At 43.2% G+C, this 19,257-nt stretch overlaps 1 protein-coding gene across 3 annotated transcripts in view; it reads left to right on the top strand.

The window, feature by feature from the left end:
• PKN2 (protein kinase N2) overlaps positions 1-19,257 on the top strand; it is a 242,299-nt gene that overhangs the window by 210,534 nt on the left and 12,508 nt on the right. For all 3 annotated transcript variants that reach the window (XM_068239844.1, XM_068239843.1, XM_068239845.1), the window contains 2 exons: positions 5,415-5,522; positions 12,894-12,974. In XM_068239844.1, coding sequence (XP_068095945.1) covers positions 5,415-5,522; positions 12,894-12,974 — 189 coding nt within the window. The remainder of the gene's footprint in view (positions 1-5,414; positions 5,523-12,893; positions 12,975-19,257) is intronic.

Raw genomic sequence — 19,257 nt, 5'->3', positions numbered from 1 at the left:
GGCAGTGTCAGCACACGCCTTTCGGGGCGGTCCTGCCAGTATATATGGTCCACTAAGATGTCAGTGTCTAGGCTATGAGTAAGGATTATATCCGAAACATGTCAGCCATTCCTGTATGTGCGAATTGGTGTGAATAAAGACCCTTGGACTATACCTGTGAGAGTGCGGACATTTTCCTCTGTTCCTGTTTTGCCTTCTAATATCCAGCACCTTGTTCCAGGTATCAAAGGTTGAGCGGACTTTCTCTACTATTTGAATACAAAAAAAGTGTCGTTAAGTGTAAAAGGGGCTTCAGAGTTAATGACACTGGGCAAGGTCACATCTAATCTTAGCACTGTGGGAATGTGTGACGGTGTGCAACAGTAATGGGATGCACCATAATCGTAAACCTTTCTCCTGATCGGGTGTGCGGCAGCCAATTTTGGAACAAGCGACGAGACTCCTGCCACTACTGCTGTAATGTATAAATGTGTCCCTCCATGGGTGTATTTATACATTACCTGTCCTGTGTCCGCCTCCACGCGGTGTCCGTAACCTCCAGGCGCCCTCCGTATACGCCACTTGCGCATAGCGTCTAATGGTGCATAGCTTCTTAAGTTAGACGCTATGCGCCAGTGGCGTGTACAGAGCGCCGCCCAAAGGTTATGGACACCGCGTGGAGGCTGACACAGGTAATGTATAAATGCACACACAGGGGTGGGGGGACACGGTGGGCTCAGCCGATTCCCTTAAAGGACAACTGTAGGGAGGCGGCCATGTTTTTTTTTCCTTTTGTGCAATACCAGTTGCCTAGCTGTCCTGCTAATCCTGTCTCTAATACTTTTAGCCATAGCCCCTGAACAAGCATGCAGCATATCAGGTGTTTCCGACATGAATGTTGGAACTGACAAGATTAGCTGCATGCTTGTTTCTGGTGTTATTCAGACAATATTGCATCCAAAGACGTTAGCAGGGCTGCCAGGAAACTAGTATTAAGGAGGAATAAATATGGCAACCTCCTTATACCTCTCCCTACAGTTGTCCTTTAAGATTTCATGCTGAAATCGGACAGGAATCAGCCTGCAGTATATGGGCAGCTTCGACAAAGAGAAAAACGTATCTCTAATCGGATTGGAGTAGAGGTAAATGTGTCTTTGTCGAATCTGCCCATTATCTTCTTATGTATGGGCACCTTTAGAAACAATGTGCTTGGTGTCATTTTAACAACTAAGCAGCAGTTTTTAACATGTCTTGAGTAAAGATGACCACACACCTTGTAATTTTTACAAATGATCAGACCTTGAATTTGATAGGAACATCTAATCTAATGAAAAGCTATCAATGCTATAGCATTTTTGATCAATAGGATAAAAATATAAACTGTATATATACATTAGAAAAGTAAGTTCTTTGTTTGATGATTCCCGCTGGAAATTCAGGGGGAGGGACTATGGGCACTTGTGTGCGATTGAGGTTTGCAATAGCTTTGTACTGCACTAGGCTCTACAAAGTTAGCTGCTGCAGTAGTGAGATCCGTATGGGAAAGATTTTTGCTGAAATCCTATCTAATATTTAATGGTGTTAAAGAAAAATAATTTATATGTGAAATCCAACTGCAGTGTTGTACTCTTCAATACAATGCAACACTATGAGCCATCGGTCTACTGCTGCTCCCACGCTGCGTCTGATCAACTGAAATTTACCATCCCGTCCCATTTTAACCATTTCAGCCCGTGGATATTTTTCACCTTATGGACGAGAGGAATTTTCACATTTCAGCGTGCCTCCCATTCATTCCCCAATAACTTTATCACTACTTATCACAACAAAATGATCTATACCTTGTTTTTTTCGCCACCAATTCGGCTTTCTTTTGTTATTCTAAATGCATTATAATGTGAATAAGAAAAAATGGGAAACTTTTTTTTTTTTACATTTTCAGCCATTATAGTTTTAAAATTATTCATGCTACCGTAATTAAAATACACACATTTTATTTGGCCATTTGTCCCAGTTATTGCAACGTTAAAATTATATCCCTAGTATTATTTGGAAATAAAGGTGCATTTTTTCAGTTTTACATCCATCACTTTTTTTTAGCCCATTATTAAATAATTATATGCCCTCTTGACATAGATATTTTATTATTATTATTATTATTTTACTATTTGGCCACAGCTGAGTAAAAATCCTGTTAGCGTTCTTTGTATGCTATATAGCAGGGCTGTGGAGTCGGGCAATTTTGGGTGCCTGGAGTCGGAGTCGGGAAAAAATGCACCGACTCCGACTCCTAATGAATTTGTAACTGTAATTAAAATAGAAAATATGATAAAATGTTCTATTTCTCAGATAATAGTCATTAAAAATAATGTATATATACAGTATATATACAGTAATAGCTGTGCTTAGTCCACAAAAATGAAATAAACCAATCAAAATTAGTTACTTGTGCTGCTTCAATAAAGCAGTCCCCGTATTTTTAAGGTCAGATATACATATCTGATTGTGACTGTATAAATGATGTGTACACAGAAATCTCTTATATATACTAAATAACATCTATGCTGTAAGAATAAAGCCTGACGTGTAGCCATGTCACTAATAGAGATGGTCAATGAGATGGAAATAATTCTGCATTGATGCTGATTTATGCAAATGTCTGCACTCCCTTTGCTGATGAAATCAAATAATTTGATATGTTGTTAAAATTTGGTTTGGTGACTACAAATAAAAGGGTACCTGAGACAGATGAAAAGTAAAGTTTTATACATACCTGGGGCTTCCTCCAGCCCCCTTCAGGCTAATCAGTCCCTCGCTGTCCTCCACCACCCGGATCTTCTGCTATGAGTCCTGGTAATTCAGCCAGTCAGCGCTGTCCGGCCGCATGCCGCTCCCACAGCCAGGAACATTCTGCACCTGCGCAATAGTGCGGCACAGGTGTAGTATGCTCCTGGCGGCGGAGTGTGTGCATGCGCACTACACCCGACTGGCTCAAGTACCTGGACTCCTAGCAGAAGATCCAGGTGGTGGAGGAGGACAACGAGGGACTGATTATCCTGAAGGCGGCTGGAGGAAGCCCCAGGTATGTATAAAACTTTAATTTCATCTGTCTCAGGTTTACTTTGTTACACAGTAGTACTATACACTACATATGCACTCCCCACAGAGCTGCAGGGAATCCACTGAGAATGTTGTGCACATTGAACACAGAGGTGTTGTCTATCACCCATAAAACTGGTTCAGATTGTGCATGAAGAATGTATAATAGAGGAAGAATCTCCTCATTCCCCTGCAGAGCACCTGCACATCATTCTTACATGTACACACACTTACATTGCCTAGGGACTATTAGATGTTCTTTGTTCCGGTCTGTACCTTTTACTCTTACCAAGGACTAGTTTTAGTCTAAAGGGAATAAATATAGTAGTCTACATATCCTTCTCACTTCAGTTGTCTTGTAAAATTCCTAAGCGTTGGCAGTTGAGAGACGAATTTCATGTTACATACTTTTAATCAACAAAATTGTAATATGCAAATTAGAGGAGTCGGAGTCGAAGTCGGTGGAATCCTAAACTGAGGAGTCTGAGTCGGAGTTGGTGGATTTTTGGACCGACTCCACAGCCCTGCTATATAGGATACAATGTGTTGTTACATTGTAACTAGGGAAGTGACGCAGGCTTCCATTGGAAACCTGCAATCACAGTGCCGGCGGGGAGATTAATGAATGGGAACTTTGTTCCCATTCATAAATTTAACGATCAGGCGGCGGAAATCACAGTGGGAGATTTAACCGGAAATCATGGCTCTATTTAAGAATAAACACTGTTTTTGAACAAAAAACATGTTTATTCTCGGCGGTAATGTACAGATTGGCTTAGGGGACTTTTGTTGCCTGCAGCCAATCTCCTCTGCTCCCAGCAGCAGTGCGATCGAGGGCATCTGCCCGCCTGACCTCCTGCAAAGCGGTCAAACCCCACCAAACTGCAGGGACGTGAGTATCGCGTCCCTGCGTCTCTAGCAGCTGCCACCACGGACGTGAAGCTCACGTCCTCGCGGCATAAATGATTAATGTCGATCGACTTTTGCCGCAAATAGATCGATCCTACGATTGATGCGGTTTGTTGCGGGAGGGATAACATCCAGATTTAATCATGGTAATAGTCTACCAGTAAAAATCTGATTGTGTATGGCCAGCTTTACTGAATAGTGTGTTGCCGTTTTTGAGGTCTGGAACCCACTAGAAAGTGCAAAACACTAGGTAGCGCTTTGTTATAGAGTTTTGCAAGCGATTTTGCGAGTGATTTCCCCGCTTCTAGTCAACTCATTAGAATGGAAACGCTCCCAAAATGCTGAATGTCCTGTGATTGCGATTTTCTTAATTGCAATCGCGCTAATGGAATCTACCCCATCCATTTACATTGGCAGAGCGATTAGGGAAATCACTAGCGATTTAAAGTGTTCCCTAAACACTTCAAAAATGCTCTAGTGAATTCCAGGCCTGAGTCTGAATATGGAAATAAAGGCATTTTCAAACAGTCTGGTTTTGATAAAGGGTGGGGAACCTAATATTACTTTATGGCCAAATCCACAAATGTCTGAGAGCATTAATTAGTCTGTGTGGGGTTTTTATTATTATTATAATTATTTAGTATTTATATAGCGCCGACATATTACGCAGCGCTGTACAGTGTGTGTGTGTGTGTGTGTGTGTGTGTGTGTGTGTGTGTGTGTGTGTATATATATATATATATATATATATATATATATATATATATATATATATATATATATATATATATATATATATATATATATATATATATATATATATATATATATATATATATATATATCTTGTCACTAACTGTCCCTTAAAGGAGCTAACAATCTTATCCCTACCATTGCCATATGTCTATATTATGTAGTGTAAGTACTGTAGTCTAGGGCCAATTTTAGGGGGAGCCAATTAACTTATCCGTATGTTTTTGGAATGTGGGAGGAAACCGGAGTGCCCGGAGGAAACCCACGCAGACACAGAGAGAACATACAAACTCTTTGCAGATAGTGCCCTGGATGGAATTCGAACCAGGGACCCAGCGCTGCAAGGCGAGAGAGCTAACCACTACACCACCGTGCTGCCTGCACTCACCTGGCAATCACCATGTACCACTATATTCATTCCACCCTGCACGCTTCAGTTTCTATGAAAGCATTTCAGCATCCAGGGTGAAACAGACATGGTGTGCGTGAATTTTTATGAGTGTTCTCAGACCTCTGTGATTTGTGTTTACATGACCTGTTGTACAGGAATTAGAGAGCAGCTCTAATCTGTATCTGCACACATAGGAACTGTGGAATGTGACTATCACTTGAATGGTTGTTTTGGATTTCGTTCCCCCATTTTTTCTGATCCAATGTATTCATGTTTCATACAGTCCCCGTTTCCTGGAGATGATGAAGAGGAAGTATTTGATAGTATTGTCAACGATGAAGTCCGATATCCGCGGTTCTTGTCAACAGAAGCCATATCAATTATGAGACGAGTGAGTTGCACTGTTGCTTGATGTCTTTAAAGGAAACCTAAGACCAGTCTAACTGCATGATTTATACTTACCTGGGACTCCCAGTGAATTCTCCCCCAGAACTGTTTCCAGCCGGGTGGCATGAAAAGTAGCTACTTTTCGTGCCTCATTCATTAAAGTGACAGGCTAGGCTCCGTATTTTATACTGGAAACTCTTCACAGGATACCTAACTGAAGGAAAATTGGCCAGTTACGTACCCGGGGCTTCTTCTAGCCCTTTGAAGTCCTCCTGCTCCCTTACCGCCACTCCACGCTGCTCTGTTTCTTAGCCCCACACCTCCTCAATCTTGCTCCTGTGGCCGGAAGCGCTCTGTAATTTTTTAGTTACTGTGCAAGTACAGAAGGTTCCTGGCCACGGGAATGTGATGGAGGAGGCGCATGGCCGTGCACGCATCACTCAGGGGGGACAGCAGAGGAACAAAGCAGCACGGCATGACTACAAGGGTCAAGAACAACTTTAGGGGCTGGAAGAAGCCCCAGGTAAGTAACTGGCCATTTTCTTTTAACAGTTAGTGTCCTTTAAAGTTCTAACCACCCCTCTGCTAATATGACAATGAAGCTAGCAGTTTTTCCTATATACATGGGTGGGCCTAGTGTGGAAAAGAGGATTTCTGAGCCATATCATAATTTTGATAAACAGGCAGCTTATCAATATAATGCTATGGCCCCAGAAATCCCCTCTTACACCACCCATGTATATAGGAAACATAGGGAGAAAAAAAATCTTGGTAGTTTCATATTCAAATCCGTATATTGAACCTGGCTGCTGGTTGCAATGACAGTCACTCAAACAGGCCATGTCCATCTGGGATGTTGCTGGCTGTGTGGTTGTCAAGGAGCTAGGGTGCCTCTCACTAATCACTCTATGCCTCTGTCTGCCTTTGCCCGGGTTGAGTCCGTGGCCATCTGTAATGGCTCACACTCCTCTCTCCCGCTCAACCTGCAGCTCACTCAGACCAGTCATGTCTGGCATCAATCGGCCCGGGGAAAGCAGTCGCAGGATGAGATGATTGTGGGGGTCAAAGGGTCAAGCATCCCAAACTTCTAATGGGGAGGGGCGTGTATGAGTTGGAGGCCCCCTTCCTCCTTTATCAGTAGCCTATGAGACTCACTGTCTGGCTAGACATTTCAGAAAGAGCAGAGCTGCGCATCCACTCCTATCTTTGGCTCTACTGTGCTGCGTGTGGTGTCACCCACTGTCCCCATCCCTCCACGCTACTGAAGGGAGCTGGGAAGGAGGGCGGAGATGGCGTACCTGAGTGATAACGGGTTGGCTGCAGTGACAGATGCTGCTGCTGCTCACTGTAACAAATGAGCCACAGAATGGGGCTAATGACATCTGGACGCTCACCGAAGTTAGCCGGGCAAAGCGCCCGGCTTAAAGACTCTGGCGACAACATTGGCTTCCACCAGCCCCATAAGGACTGTGGGCTCCATCAGCATCCTCCACAGCCATTCCGTTCTGAGCTCTTTGCCCAGTTGCGCATGCCCAGTCACACTCGCAGTACTAGAGCTCAGGTAGTGCAATGGGGGTGTGTGCACAGCCAGGCCATACAAATGTGTTGAAGGGCAGGACTTTACAAACTAATAGAGCTCAGCCCAGGAGAACGGAGCAGCTGGGGAGGACAGCTATGGAGCCCACAGACCTCATGGAGCTGGAGGAAGCCCAAGGTAAGCCCAATCATGTAAATATAATGGTCTCAAGTACACTTTAACCACATTTTTGGACACAGAGGCTGGTCACTGTACACAAAACATGCCTCTGTGTCTTAATATGATTTGACAAACGCCTCAGGTTTTCTTTAAGTCAGATTTTCAGACAGGATAAGGCAGGTTTGCTGAGATGTTCCCTTCTATTGCTCTCCCATTCATTCCTCTACTCTTCCCTTCTCACTCCCCTTAAGAGGAAGAATGGGAGGGTGATAGGAGGGAACATCTCCGCAAACCTGCCTCTTCTTGACTGAAAATTGGACTTCAGCCAAAAGTCAATTTTTCCCCCCAAGTCATATTTTTAAAGTTGTGATTACGTGAAATGAGGAGAGGAACATACAGTGCACAGAGGTATTAGATGCAGGATGACAGACACATCTCTCTGCTTACCTTGGGTAGCTTTGCCTTGGGGCAGGTGTCCTTTAAATACCTGGTCAGATTCATCTTTACCAACCTCTTTATATCTCAGTTCTGAAAAAAATGGCCGGACAATGGACAGGTTACTTACAGTCTAAAGTAACATTTATTAGTAACTCCAAAAGTGCAACGCGTTTCACGGGTAACAGTCCCGCTTCTTCAGGCAAACGATTATTTGGAGGGTGCTGGGGAAGGGAAACAAAAGGAAAAAAAAGGGGATTGCCAGAGGAACGCAAATACCAGGCACCCAAAGGTGCACCACAAGTCTACAGCAATAAAATGTGCAATATGCATTTAACAGCAAGATATGCATACAAAATAGACTGAGAACGTGTGCAAATAGCATGTATAAAGTGACAGTGCACATATCCATAATATAAAGGCAGAGTATGAGTCACTCTTAGTAAAATGATAAGACAGTAAAAAAATGAATTTAAAACAGGGAGAAACAGAGAAAGGTTTAGTTTTTAAAGGAGTGAGTGCAGCAGTATATTATGATAAGGCAAAAAAGGCATAAAAAAAAAAAAAAAATAAAAAAAAAAAGCAGTGTTTCAAGATGAGCAAATGTTCAACTTACTAGAGTTATGAGAAGCAGAGAAAGGTTTCATTTTTGAAGGAGTGAGTGCAGCAGTATATTATGATAAAACAAAAAGGCATACTAAGAAACAGCAGTGTTTAACCTCCTTGGCGGTATGAAAAATACCGCCAGGAGGGAGCGCAGCAGGTTTTTTTTTAAAAAAAAATTTTTTTAATCATGTAGCGAGCCGAGGGCTCGCTACATGATAGCCGCTGCTGAGCGGCACCCCCCCCGCCCGCTTCGATCGCCTTCGGCGATCTCCGATCAGGAAATCCCGTTCATAGAACGGGATTTCCTGGAGGGCTTCCCCCGTCGCCATGGCGACGGGGCGGGATGACGTCACCGACGTCACTGACGTCGGGACGTCATTGGGAGTCCCGGGCCACCCCTCGGCGCTGCCTGGCACTGATTGGCCAGGCAGCGCTGGGGTCTGGAGGGGGGGGGGGGGCCGCGCCGCAGCAGATAGCGGCGATCGCAAAGGGGCCGGCGGCGATCAGAGTGCTGGCGCAGCTAGCAAAGTGCTAGCTGCGTCCAGCAAAAAAAAAATTATTAAAATCGGCCCAGCAGGGCCTGAGCGGCACCCTCCGGCGGCTTACCCCGTGTCACACACGGGGTTACCGCCAAGGAGGTTAAAGGTGAGCAAATGCTCAACTTACCAAAATCAGGTCATGAACCAGGTAGAGCGCCTCTGTGAGGTGTGGGGTGCTCTGTCTTAAATTTATAAGTGACTGGAATCACCCAGAATGGGGGATGGGAAGTGGGAGTGACAGAGGTCGCATGCTGATGACATATGGTAGTAGGGCGGTGCAGTACTGAGATCAATGTGGGAATAGGATGCAAACCTATGTGTATGATGCTGGATGGGAAGGGAAGGGGGGGGGGGAGAAAGAGAGGGATATAGGCAAAGGGACTGGGATATGCATAAGTAACAACATGCTTACTCCCATAGTGTACCTTGTATGGGTTGGTAGTGGATGGTGAAAAGCGCATAGGATTGGAGGTGGCCTAAATCTTAAGTAAAAACAATAGATGTGGTGTTTGTTATAGGGTCGGAGGCTGGAGAAAGGAAATGTAGAAAGGTTAAATAAAAGTTGCACTTGGAATACATAAAAAGTACATGTAAAGAAAATGCATAAAAAAATTTGTTCATGCCACACTATGCCGAATGTTGGATCCAAAATATACTGGAGAGGTTCATTCCAGCTAGGGTTAATGGTACAGGGTGAAAAACAGAAAACTGCTGTAATAGGAGTATGGATACAAAACTATGCATAGTTGCAAAAATTTGTATGAAGCATAAAACTTGACGAAAATACATTAAAAATGATAAAATAAGTAAATGATCAAAGCAATATTATATATATATATGCAATATGTATTGAAAAACTATCCACTTCACAGCATTTCCCGTCATTTCGGCTCCACCCACAACTGCAATCCACAAACACTCAAATTCACGCTTATTGAATCTATCCCACCGCACAATGCTTTTGAGGTCCTTAGGAATAAAGAAATGTTCTGGATACAAATTCTTAAAACACTAACGCCCGAAGGTCTAAACGAACAATTAGAGAAAGTATATTGAATCATCTTTTTTTAATATATTTTAAATGGTCCTCTCTTTTATTCGAACCCATTATATTTGTCTTACACTTGTTTTGCTTTGATCATTTACTTATTTTATCATTTTTAATGTATTTTCGTCAAGTTTTATGCTTCATACAAATTTTTGCAACTATGCATAGTTTTGTATCCATACTCCTATTATTACAGCAGTTTTCTGTTTTTCACCCTGTACCATTAACCCTAGCTGGAATGAACCTCTCCAGTATATTTTGGATCCAACATTCGGCATGGTGTGGCATGAACAAATTTTTTTATGCATTTTCTTTACATGTACTTTTTATGTATTCCAAGTGCAACTTTTATTTAACCTTTCTACATTTCCTTTCTCCAGCCTCCGACCCTATAACAAACACCACATCTATTGTTTTTACTTAAGATTTAGGCCACCTCCAATCCTATGCGCTTTTCACCATCCACTACCAACCCATACAAGGTACACTATGGGAGTAAGCATGTTGTTACTTATGCATATCCCAGTCCCTTTGCCTATATCCCTCTCTTTCTCCCCCCCCCCCCCCCCCTTCCCTTCCCATCCAGCATCATACACATAGGTTTGCATCCTATTCCCACATTGATCTCAGTACTGCACCGCCCTACTACCATATGTCATCAGCATGCGACCTCTGTCGCTCCCACTTCCCATCCCCCATTCTGGGTGATTCCAGTCACTTATAAATTTAAGACAGAGCACCCCACACCTCACAGAGGCGCTCTACCTGGTTCATGACCTGATTTTGGTAAGTTGAGCATTTGCTCACCTTTAAACACTGCTGTTTCTTAGTATGCCTTTTTGTTTTATCATAATATACTGCTGCACTCACTCCTTCAAAAATGAAACCTTTCTCTGCTTCTCATAACTCTAGTAAGTTGAACATTTGCTCATCTTGAAACACTGCTTTTTTTTTTTTTTTTTTTATGCCTTTTTTGCCTTATCATAATATACTGCTGCACTCACTCCTTTAAAAACTAAACCTTTCTCTGTTTCTCCCTGTTTTAAATTCATTTTTTTACTGTCTTATCATTTTACTAAGAGTGACTCATACTCTGCCTTTATATTATGGATATGTGCACTGTCACTTTATACATGCTATTTGCACACGTTCTCAGTCTATTTTGTATGCATATCTTGCTGTTAAATGCATATTGCACATTTTATTGCTGTAGACTTGTGGTGCACCTTTGGGTGCCTGGTATTTGCGTTCCTCTGGCAATCCCCTTTTTTTTTCCTTTTGTTTCCCTTCCCCAGCACCCTCCAAATAATCGTTTGCCTGAAGAAGCGGGACTGTTACCCGTGAAACGCGTTGCACTTTTGGAGTTACTAATAAATGTTACTTTAGACTGTAAGTAACCTGTCCATTGTCCGGCCATTTTTTTCAGAAGGGAGGTGAGTCCACCCACTTCCCCCTTTTTAACAATTTTAACTAATTTTATTCTGCTTGGCGCCTCTGTTATCATATTTCAATATCATCTAGTCCACCCTTGGTGGAGGGGTGTATCCCCATTTTCTCCTATCTACAGAGAGCGACTTTTTAACCTGAGCAGGGCCAGGTTACAATTCTCCCCGCCGGCCTTTCCAGTGGTTGCCTTTGTGGCGACCCACCCTTGTGAGTATAATCATCTCATTTATTCACAACAGACCTCTCCATATTAACATACTGCACCATATTGGGCTCTCGGTTTCTCCCCCATTTTCAATCTTTATATCTCAGGTTTCCAGAAGCAGCCAATTTTTTTTTTAAGTTACATGTGTACCAGGTTTTACAGCTTTAAAGGATACATGAGGCAGAAAAAATAAACAGTTTACTCACCTGGGGCTTCCTCCAGCCCCTAGAAGTGTATCAGTGCCCATGCCGCAGTTCCACTCTTCTCCAGGCTGCTGCTTCACCCTCTGTAACATTGGGACCCGCGGCAGGGTCGGGATCTTCTGTGGTCTGGAGTGGAGCAGAAATGTGGCGTGGGCACTGATAGACTTCTAGGGGCTGGAAGAAGCCCCAGGTGAGTATTTTTCTGCCTCATGTATCCTTTATAAACGCTGAATCATTTCAAAATGCTGCACTGCATACTAAGAGATAAGTTCTCCCTTATCCTACCTATAGAGAAAATCAGCAGAGCCAGTATCCTAAAGCAGTGCTGAAATTGTAAGCACTGGCCCTGCTCTTAAAGGGAACCTGCAGTAAGAGGGATATGGAGGCTGCCATATTTATTTTGTTTTAAACAATACCAGTTGCCTGTTGATCGCTTTGGCTGCCGTAGTGTCTTAATCACACACATGAAACAAGCATGCAGCTAATCCAGTCAGACTTCAGTCAGATGCATTTGATCTGCATGCTTGTTCAGGAGATATGGCTAAAAGTATTATGCTGGGAATACATGAGATTTTTCAACAGATTTCCTGTCCAATCGATTTTCCGATCAATTTTCCTATGGTTTTTTTATCTATTTCCATTCACGCCTATGAGAAATCAATCAGAAAAACGATCAAAATCAGATAAGACCTGTCGGAAATTATCTATCAAACCATTCTATCTGCCAAAAATCTCAGTGTATAAAGCCTGGTACACACCATGCAATTTCCCATCAGATAGATGGGTCAAATAGATCATTTCTGACCGGTCCGATCTGATTTCCGATCTTTTTCTGATCAATTTGCATAGAAGTGATCAGAAAATCGATCAGAAAAACAATCAGAAATCCGATCGGATCTGTTGGAAATTGACCCATCTATCTGGGAAATTGCATGGTGTGTACCAGGCATAAGAGCATAACTAGCGGGATAGCCAGGCTATTTGTGTTGCTTTGTTTAAAAGGAAATAAATACAGCAGCCTTCATATCTCTCTTCCGGTTTCCTTTAAGCTGTTTCTTTTATACTGGGACTTCAAGTTACATACAATATAGTTTCTGATCTCCTGAAACAAAGCCTCAGGCTTCATTGTCAAATTGTGGAGTGTCTTGAAAGTCTTCATAGTGCTTTGTTAAAGTTGTGTAAAATCTTATTTGACAGCTGTTGAGAAGAAACCCAGAGCGCCGCCTAGGGGCAAGTGAAAAGGATGCTGAAGATGTAAAGAAGCATCCGTTCTTCAGAGTAAGTACAGAAACCATTTAGGCTGATCTTGCATGCAGGTAATGCCCTTGCCACAGCAGAATTCAGGCCTTCAGTACATCTGAGCTGACTATTATTCTACCAGGTAATGCACCCATTGCCCACACATCATCCACTTTAAAGTGGACCTGAACTCTTGCACAGGAAAGAAGGAAAACAGAGAAATGCACCCTGTGTGTATTTAGAGAGTTTAGCCTGTCTAATTCCCCCTCATTTGTGTCCAATCACCGGTTGTAATTTTACCTCTCCCCTGTGTCACCTGACTGCCATGGCAGAGATGGCAGATAAGCCCATTTGAAAGCACAAGATATTAACAATGTGTCTGCTTCCATGAATCAGGAAATTGAAACTAGAAATTTGTTTTAGGGTTTGTATCAACTGTAACAAAGAAATGTTTTTGTTTAAAGGTTATTTTGCTATTGCTTATCTTTAAGAGCAGACTCAGAGTTCATGGACCCTGAAGCCTCATGAGATACATGTGCACATATAGTCCTAATCATTTGTAAGACAAGGCCATATTCCTTGTTTTTCTCATTGTAACAGTTGAGAATCCAGAGCTCTAAATGAGTTTCTATGGAGTAAGGACTGCATGGTAAAAGTGCGCACACACCTTTATACACACAATGATTGTAATAAGCATAGCCAGCACTCCTATTTGGAAAACAGGTCATACTTGGCTCGCTGAATCCGCTGCCCATCCAGGCTGCATAGATTGTAAGTGCCAGTGTGCCATCTGACATCACAGTAAGGCATTGTCTGTGTTTAGAAAACGTATCCATTAAAACATCTCCTTCCAAAGAGTGCTGGCTATAACTCTTATCTACTTTACATTGATGCCCCCCCCCCCCCCAAATTAGCCATAGCACCCACATACTGAGGATAGTGTGAAGGTAGAAGTCTAATTAGTTTTGACTTGTGCACAGTGATTGTCACCCACAGGCATCAGGATTTGATCTGATATGGACAACAGTTCAGGAACAAGTGTTGTACAAAGCCTAGCGACATGTTCTGTTGCAGTGGGGAAGGGGAACAATGGAGCAGCTTCCAGCAGGCTGTATAAGGTGACGGCGTTTGACCTTAGGAACTTAGGGCCCAAAGCTTCATAGGGGTTTCTCGAGTCAGTGACTGTAGAGATCACAACTGTATTGTCAATACAGTATGAAAATGTAGGCTGCCTTTTAAAACCAAAATAAGGCTACAAGATTCCAGTAAATTTCAGCAAGGCTTGGTGTACAGAGGCGCCAGAGTAGAATAAAAACGTTTAAAAACCGTCTAAAAGAGGGGGATGTTCAGGTGGACTTACCTCCCTCAAAAATATAAAACTCAATTGAGTCACAATATATCAATACAAAAATATTTTATTGAACTCCACTTAGTGCAACGCGTTTCGCAGGTGTGGTCCCGCTTCATCATGCAAACAGGAGTAGAACTATAAAACAAACAGAAATATATACAAACATAATGACCCATAGAAATAGCTTAAAATAAAGGCGCAGTTTAAAAACATAAGAAGACATGTTAAATTGTAACATTTTTGGTCGCAGTGTAGTAAAAACTCGCTCTGTCTAAAAATTGCATCTAATTGATCATAAAATATGCAAAAGAATCCAAAGTGTACACAAAAGTTAATAAGTATCCATAGTTGTCAATTGATATGCTAAAGTTCATCAGCTTACAGATTAACCACTTGCCGACCGCACGCTTATACCGTGCGTCGGCAAAGTGGCAGCTGCAGGACCAGCGACGCAGTATTGCGTCGCCAGCTGCAGGCTGATTAATCAGGAAGCAGCCGGTCGCGCGAGCGGCTGCTTCCTGTCAATTCACGGCGGGGGGCTCCGTAAATAGCCTGCGGGCCGCCGATGGCGGCTCGCAGGCTAAATGTAAACACAAGCGGAAATAATCCGCTTTGTTTACATTGTACGGCGCTGCTGTGCAGCAGCGCCGTAAGGCAGATCGGCGATCCCCGGCCAATCAGCGGCCGGGGATCGCTGCCATGTGACAGGGGACAGCCTGTCACTGGCTGCACAGGACGGATAGCGTCCTGTGCAGCCCGGTTCACCCAAGGGGCCAGGTAGGAGAGGGAGGGGGGGATTTCGCCGCGGAGGGGGGCTTTGAGGTGCCCCCCCCCGCAACACGCGGCAGGCAGGAGCGATCAGACCCCCCCAGCACATCATCCCCCTAGTGGGGAAAAAGGGGGGGCGATCTGGTCGCTCTGCCTGCACCCTGATCTGTGCTGGGGGCTGCAGAGCCCACCCAGCACAGATCAGCTAAAACAGCGCTGGTCCTTAAGGGGGGGTAAAGGGTGGGTCCTCAAGTGGTTAAAGGATAGTCAGTTTAGTAAGTATAACATATAGTACTATTTTATGGCCCTAGAGCTTACTTGCAAGAAGAATTACTAACAGTCTAAACTGATATAATAAAATTCAGCACCTCAGCAAGAGTGACTTACCTCAATGGGTCTAGATGCAGAAGTGAGCGCCTCTGTGTAGATGTGCGAGGGGGCTCTTTCCTCTATAGGGAGTGTGGTTGCACGAATTGATCCTAATGCACCAATCAAAATCTGCCATGTCAGCAAGGCGTGCCAATTTGGGTGCACCTGGAAGTGGTCATGAGGCTGGAACGCACACATGGACATCAAGGCAGCATGGTGGTATAGTGGTTAGCACTCTCGCCTTGCAAGTGCTGGGTACCTGGTTTGAATCCCAGCCAAGTCAACATCTGCAAGCTTTTTATATATATATATTATATTAAGTCTCATTAATTATAGTAGTAGATGAACTCTGCGAGTGGGCAGTATCTATGTAAGGACTGGTCACTGGTATTTGTTGTTAAAAAATAATCATTAAAAAAAAAAAAAAAAAAAATTTAATGAAAAAAGATGTCATATTGCATTATTTGTGAAACTGCTAGTAAACCAATAGATCAGAAGAGACTATATATTGTTAACACCAATTTTTGTGGTGATCAGATAAGTGTCACCATCTAGTGGTGAAAGTATATATGATAGCCCAGGTTATGTGCAATGCTGGATAAAAATGATACTAAAAGCTCTGAATTTGATACAAGCAACATAAAAATCAAACACAAGTTAAAATGGCAATTATAAAATTATATAAAATTATATAAAATATTAAACAGATTAAATGGGAGAAGATAAGATCATAAAGTAAAAGAGAGGACCATTAAAATAGTATAAAATTGTGAGTACTAAAAATCAGGTATTTTATAGAATTAGATGGGGGGTTGGATCAGAAGATTTTCTCAAGAACCTCATTTAACCCCATGGGTACTAAGGTCTTCAGAATTTGGATCCAGTACATCTCCCTATGCCGCAATATCTCAAAAGCATTGGTGGTATTAGTGGGTAGGGCTTCTATTAGGGTGATCGTGAACAAGTGGGGGTTTTTGAGGTGATGGGTACCAAAGTGGCGAGACACGCTGTGCAGTGCATAGTTGTTGATTATATTTCTCTTGTGTTGCCCAATGCGGCTCCTGGTGGTCTGGGTAGTACGTCCGATATATTGTAACTTACACGGGCATGAAATTAAATAAATTACATTCCTTGTTTCGCATGTTATAGTCCTGTTTTATTGTGTACTGGGTATTGGTTGTGAATGATTGGAAAGTGTCTGTGTGTGTAATGAAGGTGCAAGCTTGGCAACAGGGCTTTTTGCAGGTATAAGATCCTGGGCGTGAGGGATTGGTAGATTGTCCTGGGGTGTTGGAAGGAGGGTTCTTTAATCTACTTGGGGCCAGTAGGTTTCGGAGATTGGGGGCTCTCCTAAAGGTTAATGTGGGATTCTTGGGAATAGTTTTCACTAGATAAGGGTCCTGTAGCAGTATTTCCCATCTAGATTTGAGTATGGTTCTGATGGTCTTATGTTGGGAGCTGAATTTTGTAATGAATCTTGGAAAGAGGGCGGAGAAGGTGGTTGTTTGAGTAGGTTGTGATGTGGGTGGTGGGTTGGGGATGGTGGCTCTGTGTTTGGCATCTCTGATTAGTTTACGTGGATATTGGCGTTCTCTGAATTTTTCTGTGAGTGTTTTTGATTGTTCATTGTAATCTTTCCTATCTGTGCAGTTGCAAAATATTCATCTGTATTGGCTATATGGAGTGTTGGTGGTCCAGGGGCGGTGGTGATGACTGTCAAAATGAATGTAATTATTAGCGTCGACTTTCTTGAAGTGTGTTTTGGTCTTGATGATATTTGAATCGGTAAACAGGATGAGATCGAGGTATTCTATGGAAGTGTGGCTGTATTGGGAGGTGAATTGTAGTCCTGCTGGGTTTATTTTCAAATATTCTACAAACTGGGTAATGAGTGATGGATCGCCTTGCCAAATGAATATCGGGTCATCAATGTATCGACGGTAGAAGATTATATTGGAGGAGAAGGGGTTGTTATGGGTGAATTTTAAATACTCTAAATAGCCCATTGCTAGGTTGGCATAGGAGGGTGCGAAAGAACTTCCCATAGCTGTACCTGTTTGTTGATGATAAAATTTATCTGAAAAAGCAAAAGTATTGTGCTTCAATATGAACTCAGCACAACCTATCAAAAAAGCTTGTTGTGCTGTTGGCATGTTGGGGTTGCTCCTTAAAAAGAATTCTAGTGCTGTAAGTCCAAAGGGGTGCGGTATGTTGGTATATAATGAGGTTACATCGCAAGTCAACCATATGTAGTCTGATTGCCAGTTTATATCTTTCAGTAGATGGATGAGATGTTGTGAATCTTTTAAGTATGAGGGAAGGGTCTGTACGTGGGTTTGTAGGTGTTTGTCTAGGAACTGAGATAAATTACTGGTGACTGATTCTATTCCGGAGATGATCGGTCGACCTGGTGGTTTGAGTGTTTTGTGGATTTTAGGTAAGTAATAGAAAAACGGTATCTTGGGGTGTTGGTTTATGATAAATGCTCTTTCGTTTTTGTTTAAAATGCCGTTGAGGTATGCTGTATTGATGAAAGTTTTTAGTTTGTTATATTCCAGGGTAGGGTCATAGTCGAGGGGTGTGTAATGGTCGGTATTGTTGAGTAGCCTAAAGGATTCTTCTAGGTAATCAGATTTATTGAGCAGGACCACTCCTCCGCCCTTGTCTGCTGGTTTGATGATTATGTCATGATTGTTTTGGAGGGTTTTAAGGGCTCTGTTTTCTGAGCGATTAAGGTTGGAAGTATGGATTGGTATTATGGATGTAAGATTCCAGTAAAGCTCTGCTTAGGATTAGGACCATAGGTACAACTATTTGTCTCATCAATTTCCACTGCAGGTTTGAAGGACAATTAAAGTGGGCAAGAACTTTTACTGAGCCCCGCTGTAGTAGAGGTGTTCATCAGGTCTTATTCCCATGGGTTACCCGAAATGTGTGTTGGTTTCAGTTACCTGTTTTAGTGTTGGGTCGGGTGCAGGTAGCACTCTGTGGGTCAGGTTGCGGTAGAGTGGGTGAAAAGAAGTGGTTATAGTTACCTGTCTGAATCGACTTCTCCACCCCTCCTCCATGGGGACGCTGCACTCCCGACATCTTCGGCTGGCTTCCAATCTCCTGATATAATGTGATCATAACCCAGAGGATGGTGTCCGTGTTGCAACGCCACCCAGAACTGGGAGAGAGGTGATGGGCTGACACTATCCACTGGGTTACAATCATGTCATATCATGTGATCGGAAGCCAGTAGAGGATAACAGGAGTGGTGCGCTTCAGCGGGTGGAGGAGAAGAGAAGCAAATGCAGCCATCTGGACAGGTAAACATAACAGCTCCCTGCTGTCCGCTCTGCTTGGCTGTATTAAGCAGCTGAAAAGTGGGTTGAGTGCAGGCATTGGAATGCCCAGAAAGTGGGTCCAGGTTGAAGGCTGTGGGTATGGGTGTAAAAGTAGGGAGGTATGCCGCATTGCTGCTGATAGAGTATCCAGTGGTAACAGCATGTTCCACTTTAGTAATTCCTCCGCTCTCGCAGCAGGCAGAGCTTGGAGAGTGCCAGCGAGAGGGTTCATAGTACCACACGGAGTGGGAAGTGTCAGGAACCGGCCCGCGGCACGCCTGCGTATACGGTTCCCGACTGCGGGTTTGACCAGATTAAGCGGGGAACAGCCTTATTTAAGCTACAAACAAGGCTGGAACCCCTCAAAACACCTCTCACTGCCACCACTAGCGTTGCTAGACACTTCCACTCTGCTGTCGAGTCCTCAGCGCGCACTCCGCGTTTTCGTATTTGGGTCAGCTTTGCGCTTAGGCCAAATACGGGAACGCCACACACACACACACAC

This window comes from Hyperolius riggenbachi, chromosome 6 (genome assembly GCF_040937935.1).
Source record: "Hyperolius riggenbachi isolate aHypRig1 chromosome 6, aHypRig1.pri, whole genome shotgun sequence".
Taxonomy (NCBI): domain Eukaryota; kingdom Metazoa; phylum Chordata; class Amphibia; order Anura; family Hyperoliidae; genus Hyperolius; species Hyperolius riggenbachi.
The sequence above is the reverse complement of the archived record's forward strand: the minus strand, read 5'-3'. Positions and strand labels throughout refer to the sequence as shown.